The following is a 24,344-nucleotide window of genomic DNA, read 5'->3' on the forward strand; positions in this document are numbered from 1 at the left end:
AGTAATAAAATTATGTCATCAGGCAGCTCATCTAAAGAGAACCCACAATAATGTGCAAGGCACTCTGGGAAATCTAAAAACGAAAAAGAGGTGTCTCTTCAAAAGCATATATAATCTACTAAGGGGCCAGACAAAGCACCAAAGAGAGAGAGATAGAGAGAAAGAAAGAATTCTCACGCTCATTTCTGCAGCGGCTGGTGAGAAAGCTGGTAGAGCACGGCGACCAGTAAGTATCTGTCTCAACAAATTTGCTATTTACTTTTAAAATGTTTACTTGAACACAAACTGAGAAACGCCACACAATCGTATATCTTATCAAATAGAATCTAGTCAAATAGTGCTTCTTAGTGCGATTTAATGAGTTTATGTAGGATTTAAAAAAAAAAACACCACTGTGAATTAAAAATAGATCCTTTTAATATACATATTTTCACTTCTGTTAATTCAACACTGATTTCTACTATGCATGCACAGTCACTGGATTGAACTTGCTTCATATTTATTTATTTTCCAACATGCAGCAACAAGACGGCTAAGCTGAACTGGTTATTCTTAAAGAGTACAGTGTACCTTGTCCTCAGAGTTTTATCAACTCTAATGTTTCCAAAGAGCCCCATGAGGCTGCTCAGCACGCTGGCTTTTCACTGAAATTTCCTATTTGGAGGATGGCAAGACAGACTAGGATCTTCCCGGGTCTACTGGCTGCTTGCATTCACATCACAGCTTGGCTGGGAAAGCAGTAGATACTGAATAATAAGTAGATCTCCTTCAACCACAGCTGGGTGAGAGAGCTTCATTTTTAGAAAGTAAATCGAATCATGAAAACCTCCCTAATGGTGTGATTTGCTCCAGGGTTCTTTTGATACTTAAGAAGGGAAATATTAATCCTTGTGCACAGTACTCTTATATCCAGCTTCATAGAGTTTTCTTCTCCAGCCATCCTTCTGCAGTGAGGCAATTTATTGTACTTGCGGCAGAATGGAAAGCATGAAGATGTCTTTCATAATCGAGGTGGTGATAGCCTTCTCATTTCCTGCCAAATGGATCAGACCACACTTTTAACCCTATAGAAAGAAAGATGAATCAAAACAGGATTCACTTTTAAACTTCCTACCACTTCCCTCAACTGCAAACAAGCAAAATGACATCAGAATTGAGTTGTGCAATTTCCATGTAGTTTGAGACAGTGCAGGCAAGCTGCCGGAAGCCTGGGATGCTACGGCTGGGCAGCCGTGGCCGCCGTGAGACTTAAATGGCTCACAAATTGCCCCACAACAGGAAGGAAGCTATGTATCTGGCCTAGTCGAAACATAAATAATCATTAAAAAAAAAAAAAAAGTTGCCACAGATTACAAGAGTTTTGGTTAATAAACTGGAAACCTCTCCTTCTCACCCAACTAGGATCATCTGAAAGTAACTAACCATTTCAGCCACAAAGGGAACTTTAGAGCTTCTGGAATAAAGCAGAATCCTGCCTCAATTAAAATAGCTCTCAAGTAAACAGCCTTTATTCCCGCGAGGGCAGGGTTTAACTAGGTGCTTGGTCTATCGGTCTACAGGACAGCCATTGACCCTTGATATTCGATAGCACACTTGTCACACTTTTATGCCCATTTATCAAATGCACAAGAGGAATGTGCCAACTCGCAAAACGTATTTCGGGGTGAACTGTTAAAAATAAGTCTTGGGTGGCTCCTATAAAATAGCAACTTCTGTGCAACGAAAGGCACAACCACCTGCCAGCCTCTGCACTCAAAAGATTTCTTCCACCTAGGGCAAACACCCCCCCCCACACACACACACAATGGCACAGATGCGATTCTGTTTTGATTTCTAAGTTTACCTGGCGGCTGCACATTTTCTTGAATAATACCGGCTCGATTTATGGCTTGCTCCTTCTCTGAAAAACACAATAGAAAAACTGCTTTTACAAAGGTGGGGGGTGGGCCGTGGTGGTGGAAATCTTTCTATTTATGTGGGACAATGACATGGGACAATTCAGAAACAATATACACAAGACGCAAATACTCAAAGCTTTTAGGTTATGGACGTCAGATCCTCTAGAGCAGAAAGACTGGGTATTTTCAATAAGAGCAAAGAAAGCCGTACTTCAAAAGAAAAGCTCTCGACTAACATCTTTTCTCGGTGATCTCAGCATTTTGGAAAGGCAACAAAACAACAGAAAAAGAACAATTTTGAAAGAGCTGGTGGGCGTGATATTATGAGGAGAAGGCTGCCGAGCTGAAGGAAGAAGCACAATGAACAAGAAAACGATGTAGTTTCTATGTCTCCAATGTGCTCCGCTGAAGGACTAGACCCAGCGCTAAGTACGCTGTGTTTCTGATAGGAAATAGAGCAGAAAATGAATCTTCGGGTGGGTGGCTTTGGTTTGGATAATTGAAGCTTCCCTAATTGATTGCAGGTGCTGTGCCAATTAGTAAGCGTGTTCCAGCTACAGCAGCTCAGCCCAACTCTTTGGAGATGTCCCACAGGCAAGGGCCAAGAGAAATTGGGCATTCTATGTCTGTGGGCTTCAAGCATTCTGACACATCTTTCTAAGTGGTTTAGAATAAACCATAGGTCTGAGAAAACAAAGACTTATTATTTTAAGTATCTGGACAAACAAATGGTGACTTTTTAGGGGAAAGACTGGGAGCCAAAGGACGTTTACTACTGAATTATAGTAATTAAATGTTGTAATCAGACCTTTGTCTTAATCAGGCTGACACTGTTTCTTAAAATCCACATTTAGCTCTTATTTAATATTAGGCTGCTTCCTTTATTCTGGCCTCTGGATTCTCATAAAGTTACAAGAAGCATAAAGGTACAAGGAACAGGGATTTGCCAAATCGAATATTCATTGAACTCGCTTCTCCAGTGATGTGACAGAAAGTCAATCCTAAGTGACCTACCTGATAGTTTTATCAACGCTAAGTTTGTGCTTTGGCAAATAAAACACTGGTCAATAAGGATTATGTGAATCTTGATATCTAATTCTAAGACAGACAGAGGGAAGACACAGCATAATGAAGCCCATTACAGACAATGGCCCGATGGTTTCCCTGGGCCTTTCTGAAAGTAGCAGGTAAGTGATAACCAAGACCCTCAGGACAAGCTATGCCAAAAATCTTCTTCCATCTAGAGTGGATAATGGAGCTCTCAGGTGTCGGATTTTCTAAAATAACTCCAACACAAAAGGTGATCTCATTTCCTAAGACATTAAACTCCTATAGGATTGAGCCCTCCTGTACTGTCAACATGTAAGGTTTCAAAGTAGATGTGTCTCAGATATGCTCTTAGAAAATGCCAACCAGTGAAAGACTACACTGCCATCTATGGTGCCAGGAACAAAAATAGATACGCTTTTCCATGCCTAAAAGGTCCATTTGCCAACATTTTGGAAGACGTGAATTTTTTTTTATTTTTAAAGATTGCATTTATTTATTTTAGAGAGAGCATGCACACACGCCAGCGGGGTGAGAAGCAGAGGGAGAAGGATAAACAGGCTCTGGGCTGAGTGCGGAGCCCAATGTGAGGCTCCATCCCACGACCCTGAGACCAAGACCTGAGCCAAAAATCAAGAGTGAGACACTTAACCAACTAAGCCAGCCAGGTGCCCATGGAAGAGGTAAGTTTTTAAAATAATAATCAATTGCCAGCAAGCTTTCTAGCCATAGATCTAAGAGAAATCAGACAGCCGGTGTATTGAACACATTCTCCAAGATGCGGGTACTGGGAAGACACTGGCAGACTGCCAAACACCAAAGGAAGTTGACTTTTGATAGCAAGGACAGAATGTCTAATTGTATCCTAACCTCTTACAATGCAACAGAAAACCAAGTGAAGAGAAAGGAATCCCTGTCTTCACACTTTCTTGCTAATTGCTAATGAGGTTCAAGAGAGGCTAAGGATTTATTTAAAATAGACCATAATATCTTTATAATCCTTGTCCTTATGCAACCACCTCTGTTTTTTTGACTGGGACAGCCAATTTAAACCGATTTGCTGAACTAGTTCCTATCAAGTGATAACCGGTATTAGCATCCTATCTACATTCCCTGGTTCTTTAATCCATTAATGTTTTATAAATATTCTAAAGCCAAAGCAGTCTTACATAAATTCATGATACAACACAAAGGCACTTTATAATTTGTGAATGCGGAATATGCTAAAAGGAAAACAAGTCCCTCCGGATTTAGCAGTAGGTCTTGTTGAAGTTGACAGCAAGTTTTTATTTTGTGATCATTAAAGAAACAGCAAGTGTCTAGAAACATCAGGAAAAGGGCAATGCTGAAGTCAGAGGTTTAACTATGTGAACAAGTCAGGATAAGCTAATTACTGACTTTTCAGTAGTGAGCATGTTTCTATCAGGAGTGAAATGATTAAGACGCAAACAGGCAATATTGGGCCTGGAGTTTCCTGAAGCCCGTTAGAAAAGGCCCCACTCCAGTGTCTCAGCAAGCCCGACTCTGCCCCCTGGTGCTAAGGCAGTGGTGTGATTTGAGTTTTAATTGAGGATCATTATCTCTAATCAGAGGGCCAAAGTGTTATTATTAAAACTAATAATGTGTGTGGGCGGGCTGATTCTCCGACTGAAGTGACATAATTCACCTACTAATTTTGAAGTCTCTGGAAATGAAAACATATCTTGATATTAAATGTCCGTACTAACAGCTCAACTGTGTGACTTGTTACTTTCCCATCCACAACCACGCAGCAAAGGAAGACACTGTTCCCCAGCGCCTGCTGACAGCTGACTGCCTGAGTGTGAGGGCTTGAGGCTTGAGCGCAGAAACGGCATCTAGAAACCAAAAGCAGGTGCAGAAGGTCAGGACCCCGGCGCCCTGCCCAGTGAGACAATGGCCTCAGGACCTCTTCCCGCGGTCTCCTTTTGGTCACAGACAGTTAAAAATAAAAGCAGCTTTTTAAAAATAAAAGCAGCTTGAAGCCTGAAGTAATTGGACAAATGGCAACATTTGAGTATGGACTGTATATGAGATAATAGCATTGTGTCAATATTAAATTTCCTGGCTTGGTGAACTGCATTGTGGTTATGTAAGAGAATGCCCTTGTTCCTAGGAAATCCAGGCTGCAGCATTTGGGAAGGAAAGCTCACAGAGTCCTGAACTTACTCTCAAATGGTTCAGCAAAATAACAGAAATAATTATACGTATAAGTAATTATGTATGTATATGTGTATGTATGCAGGTATGTACAAATCTGTAACAGAGCATTTTGGGGGAAGCAAATGCATCAAAATGTGCATTGATAAATCTAGGTGACAAATAAGCAGGGATTTATCGTACTATTTTTAGGTCTTTTCTGTTGGTTTGGATTTTTTTTTTAAATAACTGAAATACACAACTGCAAAACAAGTTTTTAGGAAGTCCTTACACTTCCTTGTGACTGTTCTGTGATTACCTCACGTACTTCATGTAACTTTGACTACTTCAAAGGACCTCTTTTTAAACAGTAAATAAAAAAATTAAAAATTACTTGTTCAGTGTTCCCATTCTGCTGCTGTTACCTCGACATGTCCTCTGTCTGCCTACGGATGGGGTCAACCAGGACCAGCAGCAGAAGGGACCCAAGAGCTGTGGTGGCAAGTGTGAACCAGTGGCTGAGGGGACCAAAGGGTCAATGGAGGCACCGACTCCTCCCAACACTAGAAACACTTTGGCTTCCTCATCAGAGAGTCTGGTTGAATCCAGGGAGCTCTGTAATGCCGGTTAGAAAATAAGACTTTAGTCTGTCCCTGTACTGCCCTGGACTCTCCAGTGAAAGAAATAAAAAGCATATTCCAGCACCTGGCACGGCATAGGGAAAATGCCCTTCCGAGGTAAGAAGTATTCCCAGGTCAAGCGATTTCTCACAACCCTGTTCCGACTCTGTACAACAGACTTCCAGCTGGGGCAGAAGGTACAGCAGTAAGGCGACCATGTGGGAGAAGGACTGAGGTCCCCTCACGGCAATCCCGAGATCCCGTACAGCCTTTCCCTCTGCTAGTACACACTCTGCTGTCTTCAAGGCATGAGAAACGGGGTATCATTAAGCAGCAGACAAGGCTGGGGAGTCAGGCTCTAGTGTCCACCCAGCAGTTAATGTGCTCAGTGACTATGGACAAGTCATCTAAGTGAGGGAATTGAAGGAGCATGGGTTTTCTGGCAAAACTCAGGATTTTATGCTTCTGTGCATCTACTTAAAGTTAAAAATGAACAGGATCACCGAAAGCGATCCTATTCTGTCTCATCTCACAGGCTGGTATAAAATACACGTTATTTTTAAAAGGCCATATTCAGGATCACAGTCTAGTTCTAGGACACAAAGCCAGATTAGGCTCTGAGCTACAGCAGCTGTACTCTCCCTGAAATGGGGGCTCTTCCAACAAGCCACGCCGTGCCAGCAGGATGAAAGCTAAAAAACATCACCTGGGATTCCTTCCAGGAGCACAGCAGAACTGTCCCCATACTTCTGGTTTAGGCTTGCTGACCACCAGTGCCAATGCCGTCTCCCCAGGGCTCATTTTGGACTCAAGTGTCATGTGCAGCACTGACCTTGTCATCCCTGTTTAACACTTAGGAAAGTCTGGCTGAGTTAGCGCAAGAGCTGAAGATCACACTGAATGTCAACATGAAATCCAGTAAGGCAGTCTTGTCAGAGCAGCTTGCCTGCTTTTAAGGCATAGAAGATCGTCTTGATTTTATTTTTAAGCAGCCTTCCCCTACTTCCCTGCTGCCTCAAGATGTCCCCTCCATGGCCCGTGTCCAGGCTCACCAGAATTAGTCAGACTGGCTCTGGTAAAGGGTCAGTGCTGACCTGACCCTCGGGCCCAACATGGGAACGTGGGTTCCTCCCTTGCCAGCCACAGGCCCTACTTCTCCAGGACCGGATGTCTGGCCTACCTTGTCCTGCACTTCCAAGAACCGTGGCCTTCTCCTTGGTCTGCCCAGAGTCCTGGGGAATACAAATGTATGAAGGATGGTCGGGAGAGGAAGACCCAACAAGAGAGGCTAAGAAGGAGTGGCTGAAAGGAGCAAAAGAGCAAAGGCTAGATGACTGGCAGCAGGGGTGGTCAAAGCAGCTCAGGGTGTTTCAAGAAGAGAAACGCTGTCTTCCTTCCAAGAGGCCTCTCTTGGGCCTCTCACACTCACAGATGACCGCGCTTCCTGTGTTATGAAAATGGAAGTCATCACGCGGAAGTGCCCACAAATTCCCAATATCGAACCTTTATTTAGCTGCATCTGTACCTGCCCTTCCTCCTGAGCTGGTGGAAGAGGTGTCCTGCCTTCAGTCCAAGGCTTTCCGCCACCTGATCTCAAGATCCCCTACCACCTGTCACTCTATGGATTATCTTCATCCTTCTTTGTTCAGAGCCTTCTTGGCTGCCCCATGTCTCCCTAAAACACAACTCTTCCTAGGCCCTCTGACCTGCTGCAAATACACTCTTATCATTCTCCTCTCCATACCAACACCTTTAAGGAGCTAACCGTGCAGAGCAGCCTGCTCTCTGCCCACCACCAACCCACTGAATGTATTCTTAACAAGCTAACTTTGACCTTCACCTTCTTTTTCATAAATCTACTGAATATTTCTTATCTGTCTCCAAGAAGCCCAGTCCTGCTGACCATAACCCTCTTCATCAAGAGTTGTTTTCATGGGACTTGTGACTGCAGCTTCTTCTGATTTTAACCCTCTTGCCCTGGCCGCTCCTTCTCCATCCATCTCCTTCGATGGCTCTCTTTCCTCTGAACTAGCTCATCCTCCTCACTCGCAAAACCAATTCCTTCTTGTGTTTCTTAGTTAATGACCAGTGCCATCATCTACTCTACTGCTGGAGCCTGGAAACTGTCATTCTCCTTCGTCTCCTCCCTTCCCCTGTGGAATTTACTTTTTAAATACAACTCCGCAATTCAGTACTTCTCCCCAGTCCCATAATCACCACTGGTTTGGGCTAGTCACCTCTGCCGACTCTCCTGTGACCATGGCAAGTACAACCTTCCTCTATTTGGAAATCTTGTTGACTCCCAAGTGAGAGTGGATCCGATCGTCTCACTCTCCCAATTAAAATACTTCCATAAGCCTCCACGGGTTAGACGCTGGGGACAGCAGAGGGCTGTGGAAGTATTTTCATCAAGCAAGCAAGACGATCAAATTCAAAGAACAAATGGCATGACAATAGGCTTTCTCAACGGCCGTGGGGAAAACTGGAGGTTCTAGACATTCTTCTGACAAACAAGGATGACTTCTGCCAGTGACAAACGCTCCTGAAAGAAATATTATCAGATGCACCTCCGAATGAAGAAAACAGTGGAAAGGAGTGAGATGTAGAGCCTGGTGAGTAAAGAATGCAGGCAAAGAGAAACCATCACTGAGTGCACAAACCCTGCCGGTACTAGGTGATCGGGGAGGAGTAAACGCACAATGGTGCGTGTGGTACGAGGACCAAGGTGTTCTCCCCAGGTCTTTGTATATTTTCTAGGAGGATAAAGATACTGACTAACTTGAAACAGTAATCAGGAAAGAATAAAAATACAATGTAGAACTTTCAAAAGAATAGAAGAGAAAAAGAAAGCTTGAAGTTGCAGAAAAAGATAAAAAAAAGTTATAGAAATAGAAAAATAGAAAACACAAGGTAAGATGGGGCAAATAAATATATCAGAAAACATATATGAAAATGAACTCAATCCAACAGTTAGGAGAAATTATCAGATTGGGTTAAAAAATCCAGTTTAGGCTGGTTATGAGATTTGGAGACAGATGCCAAGGGGCCCCTGGGTGGCTCAGTCAGTTAAGTGTCTGACTCTTCGTTTCGACTCAGGTCATGATCTGAGGGTTGTGAGATAGAGTCCCGTATCGGGCCCCCACTCTGTGGGGAGTCTGCTTGCCTCCCTCTCCCTCTGTCTCTCCCCTGCTCTTTCTCACTCTCTCTCAAATAAATAAATCTTTTTTTTTAAATTTTTTTTTAAGATTTTATTTATTTATTTGACAGACAGAGATCACAAGTAGGCAGAGAGGCAGGCAAAGAGCGAGAGGAAGGGAAGCAGGCTCCCCGCCGAGCGGAGAGCCCGATGCGGGGCTCGATCCCAGGACCCTGAGATCATGACCTGAGCTGAAGGCAGAGGCTTAACCCACTGAGCCACCCAGGTGCCCCTCTCAAATAAATAAATCTTTAAATAAATAAACAAATAAAGTCAGGCGCCAAATCAAAGAGGATAAATACTAACTAATAAGAGGAAAATACTAACCAAAACAATGATGGTAACTCTAATATTGATAAAATAGAACTGGGGAGGAATGGCAGGGACAAAATGGACCCTTCATATAATGATAATTGGAAAAAAAAAGTCTCCAGAATATTCTCTATTGTGTGCACCTAATAATACGGCCTAAATATACCTAAGTAACAGAATTAAGAAGTTTGGTCTGGAATCAACATACGCAGAACTCTGTACCCAACGATGACAAATACTCACTGCAAGCATAGAAGGAACATTTCCAAAACTGACCTGTACTAAGCCACAAAGCAAATCCTGACCAATATCAAAGAATCAAAAACATACAGCCCTCATTCTTTAACCACAAATGCAAATAAGGTAGAAATCAGCAACAAAAGAATAACCAAAAAGACAACTGTGGCCACTGAGTGGAGAATGAGTTGGTAGCTGGGGCCTGGCAGAAGCAGGGAGACCAGCTCAGAGTACAAGGAGCGGGTGAGGGAAGTGGGTTGGATGACAGTGGGGACAGTGAGATGGACAGAATGCTCTTACCATCTGGTCTGGTTATGTACACCTGGCACCTAACACAGTACCAGGTACACAGTCATTGCTAAAATCCGAGTTATAAAAAATGCAAAAGAAGCTACACAGATTCTGGTTCAAGCCCTGAAACAAACTGCTGCTTCATCCATGGCCTGGTCACCAATACCTCACCTGCCAGGACCCCAGTTTACTGCCAGGTCCGACAGCCCTGCTTACATCTCGCTGTCTCACATCCCTGTCTTATGGCTCCTTATTTTTAAAACGCTTTTATGGGACGCCTAATATAAACCATACTAGGTGTTTCTATACCTATTATCTCATTTAATATACCCCCCCAACTTGTAAGTTGAGCCCTATAAACCCCACTGTTGGATGAAGAAGTGACTGAGCACACTGGTTGAAATCCCAGATCTGACTCATTGGCTGAGGGTCCTTGTACAGTCACTTAACTGTTCCATACCTCAGTCTGTCCACATATAAAGTGGGGGTGATAATCACACAGCAGCTACAAAGATGGTTGTGAAAACTACGCGGGTTAATATATATAAAGTGCTGGGGATACATGGCACAAGTCCACACCTTCATCGTTGGATGGACGAGCATGTCTCAGCCCATGCTCATCCTGGGCCGGGTGATTCTGTTGTGGGGACTGTCCTGTGCACTACGCACGTTTAGCAGCATCCCTGGCCTCTATCCACTAGATGCCAATAGCACCCTCACACCACCCCACTCCACCCTCAGTTGTGATGAGACAAAATGTCTCCAGATAGAACCAAACATGCCCTGGGGACAAAATCGTCCCCAGCAGAGTCACCGCTTTAGTCTTCCTAATGGAAATTTTCCCAGCGGGACCCAAAGCACAGCCCCTTGTCCCAAGTTCAATTCTAGATGCCTTAAGAAGACAGCCTGGGGCATGGATCCAGGCAGGATGATGGAACCAGATTATGCAGGGCTTCACCCCACCCTCTGTCTACCCCACATGTGGTGCCTGAACGTAGGCCGGAAGGCGGAATGCACAGAGCCATTTCAATGCTGAGTGATGAAAGAAGCTACCAGGCAACGTGACTGTGTACTTAAAAGGCTCTGCCTCCAGAAACCAAATGTTGTAGCATTTGTAACGGGCAGAGTGTTTACACAGAGCTTTTGCCTTCAAATCGCCAGGCTTTCAGACTCTGCTAATATTCTCCAGGGGGGCAGGGCTGGCCCTCTTCCATCTTCAAGATGATTCAGGTTTCCTGGAGAACAAAATGAGCCTCTAATGCCTAATATTTTCTCTCTGACAGATGGTTTCAGATGTATCAAAGTGCTAATCCTTGCTGAGGTATAGGTCTCCAGGAAGGAGAGTTTGGCTTTTAGAATGATAGAACTTGAATGATTAAGGAGGAAAATTACTCCCAGGATATTCACCATTGTCATGTGAGCAACCCGCTTAAAATGAAGGAAGACAGAAGACTCTGAAAAAAGACCTGAGGAAAACTCAAAAACCCAGGGTAACAGTTTAGGTCTGAAACATTTCCGCTTAAAGCTGTCTCTGGGAGTGGAAATGGAGTGCAATAAAAACACCTTCAGGCTCAGGAAGATTAGGGCTCCGTCTGCCTCCCTCCAATACCACCATTTCCCAGCTCCCGAGTGTGGGAGAAGCCCTGCAGATACTGGGCAGGGCGGGAATATTCGCCTTCCAACTCACTAGCTCTGTGACCTTGGGCCTCTTATTCAACCTCTCTGAGCCTCAGTTTTCCATCTTGTGAAACGGGCATTAAAATACCTCGAAGCGAGGTTGTGGATATTAAAAGGTCCAATGTTATGCCTAACCTGACACGTCAGCGTTCCGCGAATGTTACCTGTGAGCATGAACTAGTATTTAGTGTCAACTTACTATGTGCCGACTGCTTTCGTTACCACCTGGGAGTCTCAATGGACACTGAACGGTCTTATTTCACTGATTACAAATAGCAATTTACAGATGCGGATGCTGAGAGTACGAGAGACTGAGTCACACTTGCCCACGGTCACAAAGCCGCACACAGCAGGACTCGAACCCGGGACTGCCTGACTCCCGAGCCAAGCTCCTTCCACGGCCCCACGAGCAGGTGTGGGTCGGAGGGGAGGGGTGTTACTGAGACCAGGCCACCGCGCGGGGTCACAGGTCACTCACGATACTCCTCCAGCCGCATGAGGGGCCGGAAGTAGATAGGGTAGAAGGCGGCGCCGATCAGGGAAATGAAGCCGCCGAAGATGAGCACCGTGCGAAGGTTCCGGGACATAGCGCCGGGTAAGGGGTTGCCCCGACCCGCTGAGAAACCCGCACACTGGTAGCCGCTGTTCACGCCGCCCGGCCGAGACCCCAACCGGAAGAGGCGGAGGAGCTTTCGCTTCCGGGCCTTGGAGGCGGGGCTAGGGGGAGGGCGGGGCGAGATCGTGCAGGGGTGGGGCCAGGGGCGTGGCTACGGGTGGGCGGAGCCGGGCGGGAGCCGGCGCGGGGCGTCGGTGCAGCTCACGCTTCCCTAGCGCTGTCTCTTTGGAGGTTGCGCCTGCCCAGCGCCTGCCCAGCGCCCGCGGCGTGGTGAATGGGGTTCTTGCTTGGCTGGATCCTACCGGCCCACTTCTGGCCCTTGCGCAGCCCGCAGCCCCGTTCCCCCTAAGTGCACCATTCTCCTGACCTCTTTTACCACCCCCTCCTTTATCAACCAGGCTTCCTCATTCTCTCCCCACCCCACCATTTGATTTTAGTGCCTTTCTACCTCAAGCTGCGTGTTCTCTGTGACTCGCTGATTTAAACCTCATAATATCAGTTGGCCCATTTTACAGATCAGGGAACCCCGGCTTGGCCGCGCGGCTTTGCACAAGTCATTGGGTCTCCTTGAGGACTGTTGGAAGAGATGAGAGACGAAGGGGCGACTCGCCTGCCCCAGGACGGCCTGCGGGGGGCTTCTAAACGGAGCCACAGGGACTTCTGGACCAAGAGTAGCAGAGGAGCAGTGTTGTTTCAACGTCGTCTAAACTACAGGGAGATTTGCTCTGACTCCGTTTTTCTATCCCCCTTCTCTCTCGCCATTCCCTCTTGCTGAATGTCTGGGTTACCAATGAGCTAGGGATAAATACGGTCAGTGCAACTCAGAGAGCCAGTGGCCAGTCCAATTGATGGGATCTTAGGGTTTTGCCTTACTGCCTGGGGTGGGGGCTACTGAGGGTAAACATCCTGTTCCCCTTCCTATGACTCCCATTCTCCATCCTTCTGGGTGGGCTATGAGAGCATATGAGCTACCCAGAGGTATTGAACAGCTGAGAGTAAGGTTCATTGGGCCTTCACTCAATCCTTTATAGATAAGAATGCTACCAGCAGCTGGAGGCTGGGGAGCAAGCCGACATTCATCCTGACCCTGGCAGTATTATTGAGTCTGGAAAAGATCTACGATCTTTCCAAAACGGTGTGGAGAGCACAGGTTTCCTCTCTCTCTGTAGCTTTGTAGTTCGGTCAAGCTACTGTATACCTCTGTGGTTCCAGAAGCATATAAATCAGGTGTTCGATCTGTCAGCAGATTTATGGACTAACTGCCATGCCCCAAACACCAGACAAAGTGCGACGAGGGACACCAAGATGAGTAAGATGTGACCCTTGCTCTCCGGGATCCTGCCACGTGGATGAAGAGACATCTACATAAAAAGATAACTAATGACCCGGCGCAGCTTGTTGCCAATGAGTGATAGGGTCCTGAGGGCTGCAGAAGTTCAGTGGAGGAAGACAGATGACTGTAGGGTGAGGCGGGGGCTGCTCCGAAGCTAGTAGGAGCTTGTTAGGGGGAAAACAGAGGACTTCCCTGCAGAGAGGGGAGCTGGGATGCATGCTTTCTGTCATGTGATATAAAACCCCAGGTGTAGTGTGCCTTTGTCATTTTAGCAGCTCAGCCTCCACTTATCTTTCTGTTAATCACCCCAGAATATCTTTTGGCAAACCCCTCCTCTCCCATCTCAATCCGTGAAACTGGGTTTCTCCTCAGTGCCCCCTGTACCCCAATGATTTTTTTTTCCAGCTCTGAGAGTTAAGTATATAACCAAGCCTAACCAAGCTCCCACACCACGAGGATCAATCAGGACAGGGCCCAGGCCTGATCACCCAGTATCGCTGCATCCTCCTGGCTACATGACCCACGTTGAGCCAGTCATAGTGTTTTCCAGCTGCTGGAAATCTGATTGAAAATTTGACAGGATTGGATGCTGGAATCCCTGGGCACCACCATTTAGAGATTGAGAATGAGGACAGTACGGCAGAAGGAAAGCTAGGGAGTGGAGAGAATCAGTTGCTGACGTTACATTTGAGCTCCTGGAGGCAGCTGTACCTGAAAGGGATTCGCCTTTGGACTTCCTCACTAACATGAACCAATGAGGTTCCCTCTTCACTGAAGCCAGTTTAGTTGTTTTTTCTGTTTGTTTTTTAACAATAGGAGTTCCAGAGGAAGTCACCACGAGTGTGATTTCATTTGCTTTAACAATTCTATGAGCTGCAAGTCAAGGATTACCCTATTTTATAGAGCAGGTCACTGAGATCCAGAGACCTTTCTTAGGGTCACACAACATTAGCTGAGCCAGGACCAGGCTTTGGTTTTCTTGATTCCTAATCTGACTGGCTTCTCCTCCCTGAGACTAGGCTGTCTCCATGAACAAGCTCTCCAGGATGGCTGGATGAGCCCTACCCACATCCTGAAAGCCAGGATGTCCTCATGAGCCACCAGCAGTGGCTCCAAGGCAGACATGGACTCATGTGGGACAAATTAACCACCCCCATCTCCAAGTGGCAAGTAACCTGGTGGCTTCTCTGTCCCCTCATGTGAATCTAAAGAGTTAAGTCTGACCGGTGGCCAGGCCACAATCTATACAGATACAATAATCACCTTATTCGCATGATCACACCAATAATTAGTTACCGAGCACTTGCTTGCCACTGAGTCCTACCAAATATAGGTTCATCTCTTTGGTCCCCATGTTCTCCTCATTTCTGAGGATCCCACTGACTCACAGATTCAATCAGCAAATACTTATTGTGTGCCAACTCCAGCAAAGCACTGCACTAGTTGATTGGGAACACGAAAAGGAAACATCAGCATTTGTGTATTTGACAAAGGCTTACTGAGCCAAGCACCATGTGCCAGGCACATTTCAAATGCTGGTGACTGCAGCCAGCAGTGAATTAACAAGAGAGTCTGTTGTCCTCATGGCATCTCTAGTGTGGCAGAGGGATAAGATGCGGCAGTGGATAGTAATTGCTTTTTGGTCCCTCAACCTTCCCTAATAATAGCTCCTGATTCTGCATTTGCATAGGGAGGAGCTGGGGGCAAAGTAAGAATGACGAGCTCAATAGCTACTAAACGGCTGAGCCAGGATTCGAATCCAGTCTGGCTGGCTCCGGAGACCTGTGATTATCACCAGTGTACTCTGCCTTGCAAAGTCAGTGAGTTCATATTGTCTGAGTGCGGGTCCAATTCCAACCTGGTCCAACTGTTTCCTTTCTCCCAGAAATAAGAATTGGGAGTTTGGTGACTCTGGGACAGACAGACAGTACTGTTGCTGTGGATTTCTTCCACTGCTGATGTCCTGATGAGATGATTGCTTATCTTCCACTTGCCTGTTATCCTAGAGATTTTTTTTTTATCCCCCCTTGCAGTCTTATTCTCCGTGGTTCATTATATTTTGCAGGCCACCCATATACTTCCAGTAAACTCTTTTTGGATTTTAGTTTGTCAGAGTCTATTTTGGTTGCATACCAACAGAAGACCTCATAGATGCAGAAAGTCCCACAGTCACCTCCAACATGTGGCATAGACAAGGGGCCAGGGACTTCATAGCTATGCTAATGTTTGCCAAAGCCGAAGGAAATTTGGATTGGTGGGGGAGAGGTCTTTGCGCAAAGGGGGAGAGAGCTCAAGGGATAGAAGGAGACAGGATGCAAGTCAGATATGTCAGGAGGCCTAGGGTGCATATTTTCATCTCAATCACTGAGAAAAAAAAATTGGTTCTGACTCCTATCTGGCACATTTCTCCTTCTTCCCTTGGATGTGAAGATTGAATGCTTGCAGGGAGCAGACCACCAGTGGTGGCTCACATGGGGTTCAGACAGACATCAAAGTTAATCCGCTCTCTGATCTAAGCAAAATGGTGATGAGGGTTTCCTGGGACAGCAGATCCACTAATTGTGGCACTGCAGCCCGGCTGATGTATTTTTAGAATATTGTGAATTTTCATAAAGTACATTGCTTTCTGCAGGCAGTCAGACTAGAAGCTTGGGGTTTGGAATAGAGTGGGATCTAATGCAGGGTCCTCTGGATCTGAACTTTTAAGAATGAGAAAATAAGGACAGGAAACACTTCCCTGTTTTTATCAGCCTCTGTGACTCTCTGAGTGTCTACTTAGCTCTATAAATATTTCTGATTTCGATCATTTTTCAAGCTTTTCTCCTTTGATCTGTTCTTTACATCCAAGAGAGTTCCCCAAATATCTGTCTTGGCTTACCTCTTACCACACCATGCACCCTATAGTTTTAACTAATCTCTTTATGACTTTGTAGGGGCTAAGAGAGGGAGGGCCCAAGGTGGGTCACTGTGGCATGAACATTATTTTGAGTTAAAAGGAATCAGGGGTGCCTGGCAGCCTCAGTCCATGATGCTTTGACTCTTGATCTCGGTTGCGGGTTTGAGCCCAAGGTTGGGTGTAGAGATTACTTAAAAATTAAATCTTAAAAAATTTCTTTTAAAAAGCTGTCTAGGGGAGCCTGGGTGGCTCAGTGGGTTAAGCCTCTGCCTTAGGCTCAGGTCATGATCTCAGGGTCCTGGGATCGAGCCCCGCATGGGGGGTGGGTGTCTCTGCTCAGCGGGGAGCCTGCTTCCCCTTCTCTCTCTGCCTGCCTCTCTGCCAGCTTGTGATCTCTGTCAAATAAATAAATAAAATCTTAAAAAAAAAAAAAAAGCAGTCTAAACCTAGCAGATTCAGGAAAAGGTTTTTTTACCTCTTTCTCAACTGCCTGCCTGTACCAGGAAGAACACTATTAATAAAGATTCTTCTTTACCTAAGAAACTGATTTGCATAACAGGGCACCTTTGTTTTCCAAAGATTTCTTCTCACCTTCCTGCTAGTGGTCCTTCTCACCTCTGTGTCATTGGATCCCTGTCCATCTCAGCTCCTGTGTCACTTCCCCTCATAGTCTTTGGGATTTCCCTGTGTGGATTCCCATAACTATTCTATTAAATTTGGTTTTCTCTTGCTAATCTGTCTCATGTCAATTTGATTCTTACTCCAGCTCAAAGGACCGTGAAGGGCAGAGTAAATTCTTCCTCCCCAACGACTTCAGGAGCTGCGTGTCTAAACCAGCCTTTCTGATGAACTCCAACCTCCTGTGCCTGGGAAAATCCTCAGGTTCAGGACCCACTTGCTTCTGCCCTCTCGCCTTGACTCTCCCCGTGGCAGGTTTGGTTAGAGGCATTATCAGCTCTTCCTGGCTGTGGCTTCCTAACTCGCCTCGGGGTGCCATCCCCTTCCACCATTAAACTGTCTCATTCATGGGGTACCTGAAGATTGATGGAGGAACCAAAGCACCTCTGGAAACAAAGATCTGGTTCATCACCGTTTTTCTCAGAGAACTTCAGGTTCTCCCTAAAGTATGAATTACTCAGCCTGGAACTAGGGTTTTTTTGGTTTTTTTTTTGTTTTTAATTTAAATTCAATTAATTAGCATAGTATATTATTAGTTTCAGGGGTAGAGTTCGGTGATTCATCAGTCTTATATAACACCCAGTGCTTGTTACATCATGTGCCCTCCTTAATGTCCATCACCCAGTTCCCACATCCCCACCACGCCCCCTCCCCTCCAGCAACCCTGTTTGTTTACTATGATTAAGGGTCTTTTATGGTTTGTCTCCCTCTCTGATTTCATCTTGTTTTATTTTTCCCTCACTTCCCCTATGCTCCTCTGTTTTGTTTAAATTCCACATATGAGTGAAATCATATGGTAATTGTCTTTCTCTGATTGACTTATTTTGCTTAAATGACACCCTCTAGTTCCATCTATGTCATTGGAAATGGCAAGATTTCATTCTTTTGATGGCTGAGAAATATTCCATTGTATATATATACCATGTCTTCTTTATCCATTCCTCTGTCAGTGGACATCTGGGCTCTCTCCATAGTTTGGTTATTATGGACATTGCTGCTATAAACATTGGGGTGCAGGTGCCTCTTTAGATCACTACACATATCTTCAGGGTAAATACCTATTAGTGCAATTGCTGGGTCATAGGGTAGCTCTATTTTCAACTTTTTAAGGAACCTCCATACTGTTTTCCAGAGTGCTTGCCTTCCCACCAACAGTGTGAGAGTGTTCCCCTTTCTCTGCATCCTCACCAACATCTGTTATTTCCTGACTTGTTAATTTTAGCCATTCTGACCAGTGTGAGGTGATATCACATAGTGGTTTTGATTTGAATCAAATGTTTTGATTGTTGAATGATGTTGAATGATGTTAAGCATTTTTTTATGTGTCTTTTGGCCATTTGTAAGTCTTCTTTGAAGAAATGTCTGTTCATGTCTTCTGTCCATTTCTTGATTAGATTACTGGTTCTTTGGGTGTTGAGTCTGATAAGTTCTTTATAGATTTTGGACACTAGCCCTTTATATGATAAGACATTTGCAAATATCTTCCATTCTGTTGGTTGTCCTTTGGTTTTATCTACTGTTTCTTTTGTTATGCAAAAGTTTTTTTTATCTTGATGAAGTCCCAATAGTTCATTTTTGCCTTTGTTTCCCTTGCCTTTGGAGATATGTCAGGCAAGAAGTTGTTGTGGCTGAGGTCAAAGAGGTTGCTACCTGTGTTCTCCTCTAGGATTTTGAGGGATTCTTGCCTCATGTTTAGGTTTTTCATCCATTTTTAGTCTATTTTTTGTGTATGGTGTAAGGAGATGGTAGAGTTTCATTCTTCTGCATGTGACTGTCCAATTTTCCCAACTCCATTTGTTGAGGAAACTGTCTTTTTTCCATTGGATATTCTTTCTTGGTTTGTTGAAGATTAGTTGACCATAGAGTTGAAGGTCTATTTCTGGGTTCTCTATTCTGTTCCATTGGTCTATGTGTCTATTTTTGTGATAGTACCATATTGTCTTGATGATTACAGCTTTGAAATAGAGCTTGAAGTCTGGAATTGTTATGCCACTAGCTTTGGTTTTCTTTTTCAACATTCCTTTGGCTATTCAGAGTCTTTTCTGGTTCCATACAAATTGTAGGATTGTTTGTTCCAACTCTATTAAAAAAGTTGATGGTATTTTGATAAGGATTGCATTGAATGTATAGATTGCTCTAGGTATCATAGACATTTTAAAAATATTTGTCCTTCCAATCCATAAACATGGAATGTTTTCCCATTTCTTTGTGTCTTTCTCGAATTTTCTCATGAGTTCTATAGTTTTCAGAGTACAGATCCTTTGCGTCTTCAGTTAGGTTTATTCCTAGGTATTTTATGGGTTTTGATGCAATTGTAAATGGGATCAATTCCTTAATTTCTCTTTATTCTGTCTCATTGTTACTGTATAGAAATGCAACTGATTTCTGTGCATTGATTTTATATCCTGCCATGTTGCTGAATTCCTGTATGAGTTCTAGAAATTTTGGGGTGGAATCTTTGGGGTTTCCACATACAGTATCATGTCATCTGCAAAGAGTGAGAGTCTGACTTCTTCTTTGCTGATTTGGATGTGTTTTATTTCTTTTTGTTGTCTGATCGCTGAGGCTAGAACTTCTAATACTATGTTGAACAATAGTGGTGAGAGTGGACATCCCTGCCATGTTCCTGACCTTAGGGGAAAAGCTCTGTTTTTCCAATTGAGAGTGATAGTCGATGTGGCTTTTTATATATGGCTTTTATGATATTGAGGTATGTCCCCCTACCCCTACACTATGAAGATGTTTAATCAAGAAAGGATGGTGTATTTTGTCAAACGCTTTTTCTGCACTTATTGAGAGGATGGTTCTTGTCCTTTTTAAATTAATGTATTGTATCACATTTGATTTGTGGATGTTGAGCCACCCTTGCAGCCCAGGAATAAATCCCACGTGGTCATAGTGGCTAATCCTTTTTATGTACTTTTGGGTCCTATTTGCTAGTATGTTGGTGCAAATTTTTGGATCCATGTTCATCAGGGATATTAGCAAATTTTTGGATCCATGTTCATCAGGGATTTTTGGTGGGGTCTTTGTCTGGTTTTGGGACCAAGGTAATGCTGGCCTCATAGAAAGAGTTTGCAGAACTCGTGTTTTGATCCACAAGCCATTACTGCATCTGTGTGTCCTCAGCTGAGTGGAATAATCTATGTCTACATTGCCATGCTCTGTGCCTATGGACAGATGTGATCAAATCAACATGGACATGTGACCTAGAACACAGTCAAAGGTCCCAAATCTCTGCCTAAATGGGAGATGGACTGACCCAATGAGATTCTCTGCCTCTAGAATTTCAGCTGGAAAGTCAGGGAGAATTGGGAGATTGGCAGAGGGAGTAGAAGTTGGACAGATGCACAGGGAGAGACAGTAGCAGCATGGGGGGAGCTGTGAGTAAGTCATGGTGATAAATCAGCAGAAGATGTGAGAGCAAAGTTTGGTGAGTAGATGCTATTCCCAGGCAATGAGAGAATTGCCTGGGAATACCAGGAAGCAGAGAATGAGGGAAGAGAATTAACATGAAGATCTACAGATCCCTGCTGCTAAGAAATAACAAGCTACTGTAAGCCCTAAGCCTGCCTTGGATCCATTTATTCATTCATTGTTTTCTACCATTTTCTGTTGAACATCCAGCATATGCCAGACCTCATTCCAAGCATTAGATGAAGTCCTTGCCCTTATGGATAAAGAAGTAAAACAACCTCATAGATACAGAGAACTCATTGGTGGTTGCCAGAAGTGGGTGATTGGGGGAGGGCAAAATGGGTGAAGGAGGTCAAAAAGTACAAGCCTCTAGTTATAAAATAAATAAACCATGGAGATGTAATGAACAGCATGGCAACTATAATCCAGAATACTGTATTGCATATTTGAAAGTTGCTAGGGGAATAAACCTTAAAATTTCTCATCACAAGAAAAAAATTTGTCACCATGTATGGTGATGGATGTTAACTAGGCTTATTGTGGTGGTGATTGTTTCATAATTTATACAACTATTGAATCATTATGTTGTACACCTGAAACAAATATAATATTTCATGTCAACTGTACCTCAATAAAAAAATAGACTAAAAAATATATGGGACAGTTTGACATTTCTTACAAAATTAAACATACTCTTACCATACAATCGAGCAATCACACTCCTTGGTATTTACCCCCAAAAAAGCTGAAGACTTGTGTCCACTCAAAAACCTGCACATGGATGTTTACAGCAGCTTTGTTCACAATTGTCAAAACCTGGAAGCAATCAAGATGTCCTTTGGTAGGTGAGCGGATAAAAAAACTGTGCTACTTCCAGACAATGGAATATTATTCAGTGCCCCAAAAAATGAGCTATCAAGGCATGAAAAGACATATTGAAGAAATTTGAGTGCATAGTACTAGGTGAAAGAAGCCCATCTGAAAAGACTACATACACGTGATTCCAACTATTTGACAGTCTGGAAAAGGCAAAACTATGGAGACAATAAAAAGATTAGTCATTGCCAAGGGTTAAGGAAGAGGGAAGGCTAAATAGAGCCCAGAGGAGGTTTAAGGCAGTGAAAAAATTCTGTATGACCCCATAAAGATGGATACATGTCATTATATCTTTGTCCCCACTCATGGAATGTACCACACCAAAAGCGAACCCTAAGGTAAACTATGGACTTTGGAGATAATGAACTGTCATTGTGGGTTCATAGTTTGTGACAAATGTACCACTCTTATGGAGGATGTTGATGATGGGGGAGACTGTGCATGTGTAGGGGCAGGAAGAATATGAAAACTCTCTGTACTTCCTGCTCAGTTTTGATGGGAGCCTAAAACTACTCTATAATATAAAGTCCATTAAAGAAATTCATGTTTTACAAAAAACTGGAGGAGAAATGACTCCAGATTAAAAGAAACTGAAGAAGCATTCCATAAGTAAGTAGGTAAGTAATTAAGTAAGTAAAGTAAATGAATGAATGAAGTAATGGAGTCATGAGTTCTAGGAAGAAAAATAGAGCTGGGTGTAGGGGCAACTATTTTTACTTAGATGTCAAAGAAGGCCTCCTTGGGAAGGTGACAGAAACCTGAATGAAGAGAAGGGGAAACCATGTGAATATTTTAAAAAGGATGAACAATCCAAGTGGAGGGTGGAGGGACTATGAGTGCTAAATCGCTGAGCCCACAGTGGGCTTACTCTTCAAAAAACAATAAGAAAGTTGATGTGGCTGAGGGAAGTAAGCAAAGGAGACAGGGAAGGAAAATTAGGTCTGAGGGTAGCCAGGCAAGAGCACTATGCCATGGGCCTCACAGGCTATAAAGGACTTAAAATGTTATTATGTGTTGCCTTGAAGGGGCACATGAACCCCACTGCTTATAGCAGCATTATTTACAATTACCATAATATGGAAAGAGCCCAGATGTCCATGTACAGATGAATGGATAAAAAAGATGTTGTATACATATACAATGGAATATGACTCAGCCATCAAAAAGAATTAAATCTTGACATTTGCAATGACGTGGATGGAAGTAGAGGGCATTGTGCTAAGCAAAATAAGTAAGTCAGAGAAAGACAATTATATGATTACACTCATATGTGAAGTTTAAGAAAAAAACAGATGAAAATAGGGGAAGGGAAGGAAAATTAAAATAAGAGTAAAATAGGGAGGCAAACCGTAAGAGACTCTTATCTATAAGGAACAAAGTGAGGGTTGCCAGAAGGGAGGGGGGCGGGGGGCATGGAGTAACTGGCTGGTGGGCATTAAGGAGGGCACTTGAAGTAATGAGCACTGGGTATTGTAGGCAACTGATGAATCACTGAATTCTACCTCTGAAACTAATAACACATTATATGTTAATTAAAAAAATGTTACTGTGTGTGTGATGGGGAGCAATAGGGGGATCCCTAGCAACCTTCTAATTCCAGTGCCTTCTGGGAAGTCCAGCTGCTCTATGGTTTTCATTCTATAAATTCCTGTCTCCTTTACCTTATCTATAGAGCCCCATTGTTTCCCATAAAACCCTTTTTTCAGAAGAGCAGAAATGAGTTTCCTTTCTGTCAAAAAAGGAGGCCATCCCCAATGCTATCGTGATTTTACCCTGAACACCCCTTTCAGCTTTGTTTTCTTCATCTACCCCATTTCTTCCCTCTCTCTAGAATGACTTTCTCCTAAGAGATTCTTTCCTCCCTCCTTTCCATCCTATTCTCCAAGAAAATTTCAAATCCCATTTGTGCAAGGGACATTTCCATGATCACTTGATGTGACATGGACTCTTCTCTCCTAAATTCCTGTTTGGATTATTTTTGTCCATATAACTAATTATCCCAAACTAACTGCTTAAAAAATTTAAAGACAATTTATTATCACTCAGAAATCTGCAGATTTACTAGGTGTCCTGCCTCACAAGATGTGCCTGGGGGCTGGGACAGCTGAAGTCACCTGGAGGCTTAACTGGACTGAGCCATGGAAGATGGTTCACTCCCATGGCTCAGCTGGAGCAGTTGACTGCAGCAGCCATGAATGACATCTCGTAGCATGGAAGCTCTGCCCATGAGGGAGTACCCCAAGAACATCTGAAGGAAGCCATTAGTCTTCTGATGGCTTAATTTTGGAGGGCACCCAGAGTCATTTCAACTGAATTGTATTGGTCAAAGACCAGATCGGGGGTCAGTTTCAAGGGTAGCTCTAGCTCTTGATGGGGGCACTGTTGAGAATTTGCAGTTCTCTTTCATCCACCATAGCTCCTGTGGTGCTTTTTTCCAAATACTGATTATAGCCTTTGTCACCTTTTGCCTCATATTATAATTATTTAAGTGTCTCTTTATCTTACCTAGTAGATTTTCAGCCCCTGATGAGAGATTACATGTTACTTAACCCAAATCTTTCCATGTAATAATAACAACTACCACCACCACATTTATTTATTAAGTGCCTACTATAGGTTTGACCTCATCTCATCAAACACATGATCTCATCGTATCTTTGCCCTGATAGGATAGACATTATCCCCACCAACCAGATTGGGAGGCTGAGGCACAAAGTGATTCAGCCTTGCCTAAAGCCAGATAATTGGTAAGTGGCTAAGCCGGGATTTGAACCCATTTAAAAGCTTATGTTCTTATTCCCTATCTTCTATTGTCATCTCACAATCTGTTTCCTCACCAGAGAAATGTGCTTAAGTCAGTCTGTGTTGGTGTTACGAAAGTGTCATTGAGCCAAGGCACAAAAGGGAAAGAGGTAAGCAAGCTGTACAGGAAGGGGGGGAGGGGGCGGTGGGGGATGGAGTGGTTGTCCGATGCTCCAGGTGGCTCCACACACGGTCCAGAGGATCAGTGCTGAGTGTCCTTCGCAGCCTACTATACAGAGCGCAGAGCATTCGGGAGCTCAGCAAGAGTGAGAGTATTTATTGGGTTTGAGT

General features: G+C 44.0%; 1 protein-coding gene across 1 annotated transcript; it reads right to left on the bottom strand.

Annotated features, from left to right (window-relative positions):
* Positions 1-338: 338 nt before the first annotated feature.
* Positions 339-12,091, bottom strand: SMIM20 (small integral membrane protein 20). The gene is made up of 3 exons (XM_032853817.1): positions 11,914-12,091; positions 1,844-1,900; positions 339-1,033 (listed from the first exon to the last, which is right to left on the bottom strand). Exons 1-3 carry the CDS (start codon positions 12,020-12,022, stop codon positions 960-962), a joined length of 240 nt encoding a protein of 79 aa, XP_032709708.1. The 5' UTR covers positions 12,023-12,091; the 3' UTR covers positions 339-959.
* Between the last annotated feature and the right edge of the window lie 12,253 nt (positions 12,092-24,344).

This window comes from Lontra canadensis, unplaced genomic scaffold, assembly GCF_010015895.1.
Source record: "Lontra canadensis isolate GAN:19392208 unplaced genomic scaffold, GSC_riverotter_1.0 scaffold1, whole genome shotgun sequence".
Lineage (NCBI taxonomy): Eukaryota > Metazoa > Chordata > Mammalia > Carnivora > Mustelidae > Lontra > Lontra canadensis.